This window comes from Rhagoletis pomonella, unplaced genomic scaffold, assembly GCF_013731165.1.
Source record: "Rhagoletis pomonella isolate Grant_MI unplaced genomic scaffold, Rhpom_1.0 Rhpom_scaffold_00002, whole genome shotgun sequence".
NCBI classification, from domain to species: Eukaryota; Metazoa; Arthropoda; class Insecta; order Diptera; family Tephritidae; genus Rhagoletis; species Rhagoletis pomonella.
Genome location: NW_023458556.1, coordinates 66,777,923 through 66,783,922, shown reverse-complemented (window position 1 = coordinate 66,783,922; position 6,000 = coordinate 66,777,923). Strand labels below are relative to the sequence as shown.

General features: G+C 37.5%; 1 protein-coding gene across 1 annotated transcript; it reads left to right on the top strand.

The window, feature by feature from the left end:
• The first annotated feature begins 1,771 nt into the window (after positions 1 to 1,771).
• On the top strand, positions 1,772 to 2,335 carry LOC118734709. The gene has a single exon (XM_036464416.1). It carries the CDS (start codon positions 1,772 to 1,774, stop codon positions 2,333 to 2,335), a length of 564 nt encoding a protein of 187 aa, XP_036320309.1.
• The last annotated feature ends 3,665 nt before the right edge of the window (positions 2,336 to 6,000 follow it).

Genomic DNA, 6,000 nt, shown 5'->3' with positions numbered 1-6,000 from the left:
CTTGATGCACTGATATCTGTATCTCAAGTAGCTTTTCATTAATCGCAACGCAAATTCACCAAAACGGAAATATTTTTTTTTTTATGTTTTTGAAACGAAGCAGGTGTATACCATATACAGAATCAAAGTCTTTAGAGAAGTCAAGTAGGCAAACTAATGTTAGATGACTTTTGTCAAATGATTTTCTAATATTATCTCGAATATTTATCATCGCAGTTGAACATGTTTTGCTTTAAAGCAAGACTGAAATGGAGAATAAATTCAATAATATTCTTCTTTCTTATTTGACACAACAACCGTTTGTCGATTTCGGCCGAGACCAGAAAACTTTTCCAATTGCCTCTCCCCATTGCTAATTGGCGCCAGTCCTTTCATTGTCCACCCATGGTTGCTGAGTCAAAAGATCGCTTAAGTGGAGGATCGTTATCAATGCGTACCAATTCAGCATCGCACCGACGAACAGAGCCATAGATCTTACGTAGACTAGTTCACTCGAAATCCCACAATGCCTTCTCATTATTGTGTGACGTCGTTTATATTTATGCGCCATATAAATGAACGCGCTTGATGAGAAATTTGTAGAGCGTCATTTTTATTGGTCGAGAGAAGGGTCTGCTTTTCAATTGCTTACCGAGGCCAAAGTGGCACTCTTCGCAAAGTTACTACTCGCTTGATTTCCATGCTGTAGTTGTTGTTGGTAGTTATTCTGAATCTTAGGTAGACAAAGTCCTTGACTATATCAATGTTATAACTGCCAACAGTGATGTGTGTCCCAAAACGCGTGGGCCCTTTATTTGTTGACAGAAGGTACTTTGCCTTGCTCTCGTTTGCCGCTAGACCAACCTCTTAGCCTCTAAGCTGCAAAATGTTGCGCTTGCGTCACTAATCAAGAGCAGCATCGTTCTTTTGCTATATATGCCGCTGCTATTCAGGGTCGCACGATACTGAATCGCCTTGTCTAAAATCACGTTTGGGCTCAAATGGCGCTGAGAGTTCTTTCCCAAATTTATACTTGGTAGAATTACTTTAATAAATTTAGTGGCTATGCTATACTTACCAATTGCATTTAAATGCATTCATCCACTGTAATATGTTCAATGATCTGGCTTAAAACGTCCGCATTTAACTTTTGTTATATACCTGAATTAAAACTCGGTCATGTAATACTTAAAAGGCTGTTCAACAAAAAAACTTCGTACTACATTATGCATGTATGAGTGCAATTGAAATAGGCTAATGTAAGAAATTAAATAAAAATGTATTCATATTTTGCTGTATTTTAGCCCATATGTGCACTCAAATAGTTAAGCATGTTTAGCACTTGGCTTTCGAGTCGTCGCCAGAGTCAATGCAATGAGAAATTGAAAATTTTGGTGGAGCAACTTTTTCCTTGTTACTTGCATTCAAACGTACGCATGCGCACTCATCTCATGGTATGCACATACATATGTATGTATGTATGTAAGTATAAACATAAATGTCGAAAACGCTATCGGATTGCATACCACGCCAAACATTGCAGAAAAGTGCAAGTGCAATGAAAATGTACGCGCTCCCCATATCTGTTGGCCAAAGTGGCCGTATCAAGGCAACTCTCTGATTTTCATAATTGTATATAAATCGCCGAGCACTGGAATTGGAAATTTAGTTGGATGCCAACGTTTCAATTGTAAGCAGTAAGAAAAACAAAATAAAAAAAGAAAGCAAGACCACACTAACAATCATAGTAGGAGAGACCAAGTAAGCAAAGCAACACCTCTGATTAAAAAATATGGCTTTGCAACTCGCCAAAATACTCGGTTGTGCATTCTTACTGACGATCAGCTGTGCGACATTCATTGGTGCATTACATGTGCCCTATGACAATCAGCTGGAAGTTGAAGGCATCCAGTCGGCCGTCTACAATGCTGGGCCATTGGGCAATCATGCAGGCCTACTAAGTGCTGCCAAGGCCGTTAGCCAGCTGCAGCTGCCCAAATTGAGCGACGATGTGGAAGCGCATGACTTTAGCGGCGCTGATGATGGCCACTTGGAGTCACTTGGCGCTGCGGGTGATCACTTGGACACGCAACATTTTCCCGCCGATTATGGTGGCCATCATGGTGCCACAGCCGAGGACTACGAAGAAGCTGAGGGTGCGGCCACTGAGAATCATGAAGATATTTCAATACCTAACTTTAGTGAACATGGATATTTGGAGGATTTGGATTTCCATGGCGATTATCACGGCGACTTCCATAGCCAGCCTGTGGTGGGGATTGATCACGGCAAAGGCGCTTTCAGCTACAGCACTCTCTACGAACACAAACACGACGAACAAAACGGACTATTTTAGAGGGGGTTTAAGAATACGGGGAGGAATTAGGAGTATTCTCTTGTTGCCTGCAAGCATGAAGTGATGTTGTGTTTTGAAATAATAAGCGATCTGTGTGGCAATTTTCGTGACAGTATTACTAGGATTACAATAGTATTTGGAGTAAAGAGAGTAAAACAAAAAAATACTTGTTTTCGGTACTCTTAGTTATGTAACTTAAATTTTTTTGAGTGTTTTAATAAAACAAACTTAAACTTAGCACTGATTACAGCATATCATGTTATTATTTTAGGACCAAATTCCATGCAAAACTCTCTACCCATCGCCACTTATCTGCCGTAAGAGGTACGATAGCTGCCCTTTGCTTTTCCCTCCGCCACTTCACCGAAATCAAGATTATCGCTAATCTGCATTACGCCCTTACCGCTGCTTATTATCTGCGTATGCAATCCTTTAGATAGTGGAGAAGCAGTTTCCATCGAAGAGCCGCTGGCACCACCAGCACCCCCAACTCCCCCAGTACCCTCTGGGGGTTGTGGAAAATGAAAATTGCTCACATCTGGCACAGCGAATAAATGAAAATCTTGTTGGCTTGCCGGCACCTCCAACCAAACGGTTTGTGCAACGGGTAGGTGAGCCCCAGCTAATACAGACCAAGGCTGTTCAAGCGTAGTTTCATGGTGTTCTAAACCAATATCACCAACGGAGGAGGTTCCCTGCTTTGCCTGCGTCAGCTGTAAGACGCTCGAGGAGATTTTTATAGCAGGTCCATAGTCTGTGAAGTACGCATGAAAAATAAATTGTGAAAGCGATTTTTTCTTAAGTTTTTTTAACCCACCATTTGGCGCCCCACTCCCACTTGTACTGTCTCCCCGTTTTATCAGCACCTTATTCGTTTCGCCTTTTTCGTCTTGTAAATTAGTGGCCTGCAGCTCTTTGGCTGCTATTATAAGTAAAATCAAAAAGCGTAAGTTCTGAAATACTGACAGCGGCAGCATTTTTGCATCGTTTTCTTTAAGTTGTTGTGACTTAATAAAGAAGTATTTCATATTTTTAGGGTTTATATACGAATAGCAGGTGTGATGGCGCATTTATTGTAAATCTAGCATTTTTATTTGCTTTATCAATTAAAAAACGGATGCAATTTGTTTTGCTTCGACGCTCATTGAGTACTGGGTGCCTTGATTTGGTTGCAATTGTTGTCACATAATGACCTAGGCTTAGCATTGAAGTTTTCATTATGATAACGCTAATATTTTGTATTACAGGAGAACAAGCAGAAGCGGCTGAAATAATTCTATATCTCTTCAACACCATGAAGCTTTGACTTGAGTTTGTATAGGCGTACATACATATATAGGTATGTATGTACATTAGGGCGGGTCGAAAATCTAATTTTTCTCAAATCCCTTGGTAATAGTGAAAATATATTGTATCAAGAAGTCAACAACAAGCCTGCAAAATATTAGTCATTTACTTTAATTGTAAGAGCCCGCGCATCGACCGCCAAGGGACCCACAGCACACTAGTCGAATAAAACCAATTCTTGTTCAAAATTCTGGGTTCAGCAAAAATGTTTGGTGCATATTATAAGATAATAAATCTCCTTTAGCTTATCGTTAATCTCAAGCTTATCTGTTTTTCAACCAAATTGTAATTGTTTTGTTGATAATTGCACTGGCCTATAGTCAAAAGATGTAAAGAACAGCATTAACATTGCTGGCATGCATTTCGGCCGCTGATCCCAAATATTCCAATCTTTTTTTAATATTATATACAGTTTGCGATTTTTTGCAAACTTAGGAACAATATCGGTAGCTCTAATAGAAAATCCATTATTTTCCATCATCGTGGAAAAATTTTGTTTATGCAAATGAGCATGGAAACACTAAACAGGCACAACTTCTAGAAACACTAATTAGTTTACTTATGTTTATGCATACAATATAAAAATTACCAATATACGGAAATGACAAAAAAATTTGTTCAACATTTTTTTTTTATATATTTTTTTTTTTTTATAATCTGAACGATTTTCATCATAGTATTATCATAAATCAGTAACAGTGAGTCTCGCCTTCAATTTGGTAATTATTACGTACCGATCGAGTGACATTTACCAAAGTTATATCGAAAAATTAAGTGGATCTCCAGTTTTTTTCTAAAAAAAATCTCTTCAATCGTTCAAGCTGAATGCAAAGCAATATCGTCCAATTGGAGAGTCCTCAAAAGTATTTCCTAGGATATGTTAATGGAATTAACACGTCCCCTATTTTCATATAAAGGCAAATTTAGAAACCGCGAAAAATGTGCTTCTTCGGTGACTATGAAACCATTCCTCACCAATTCTCAAGACTGCATAAATGGACATAAAATGGGCGTTTCTCGCCCTAATTGTATTATGTTAATGTATTTAAATACTTATGTATATGTTTGAAACTACTATTAATTTATCAAAGGATTCCTAATCTTTGACAATACATGTTCGACTTCTTAAAAACCACGAATTTGAAAACTGACCAAACCGGCGGGACCAAGTCAATGGTCCTTTTAACATTAAAACGTTTGATATAAACCTCGTCTCATTTTTTGGATTTTTCACTTGGTTGCTGAAGTAATGAAGAATTGAAAATTCATAGGGGAAAATTATAGTTTTTGTAAGTTTTATCTTAATATCTTAAAAACTTGTAGACTTATTTGAAAAATGATAAATGAACGTGAGGTACCAAATTTAATAACCCTTAATTTGATACATCATCCTGTTTATAACAATTAACCCTTTCCATGGATATTACAAGCCAAAGTTTCATTTTCAAAATTCATACACTCTGCTCAATTGCGCCGGCTAAAGATAAGTTTTAAATTAATCTTTCGTAGCCAATAACAATTGGCTTAGATCTAAGACAACATAATATTACTATTACAAAACGGTTAAATGCCTTTTATTTTCCCCCATACAAAATCGACCCAGCTTAATGTTTGTAATTCCGGGTTGTTCCGGTATCATAGGTTTGAATGTAATAAGAATATGTTCAAAATAGTGGCCTATTACCGTCAAAGCTTTGTTGATGTTTCATAGTATTCCTGCACAGAGAAAATAGTACATAATAAAATAGACAAGAAATAATAAATACATACTAGGCCATTCAATCCCGAAGTATTTTAACAATCCCGGGATTTCGGGATGCAAAAATTCTAATCCCGGGATCCCGGGATTTTTCGGGATTTCGATTTCATCACAACTTTTGCATTTAATAGTAGGTTCGCCTTTTTTAAACCACATATATTCATTGTCACCGTGTTTGGTCTTACAGGGAGCATAATGCACCCTAGTAAAAGAGTCCGTATTTTAATGTCTAATGTTTTACTAATCTTAAAAACCTCTTTTACTAATATCTTCAGAAATTCATTTTCCACAAAACGCCAACAAAATAAAATGAGGAACAAAACTTCCACACTATAAAATCTTGTTGTGTTTGCTATTGCTACCAGATTTTTCGTTATTACACAGTTCTTACACAAAATGTTTGAACAAGTACAGTTATTCAGGCAAGTTCTGAAATTCACGTCCAAGTTCAAATGGCTCAAGTTCACTTTGAATCAAAATTTTGGTCTTCTTTCAACATCTCTTTTATTCCGAAAATGACTTAGTATAAATCTCGGTATCCCGGAGCTGTAGTCCCGGG

Coding starts and splice junctions, on each gene's coding strand:
- LOC118734709 (XM_036464416.1), top strand. CDS start 1,772: ATGGCTTTGCAACTCGCCAAAATACTCGGTTGTGCATTCTTACTGACG.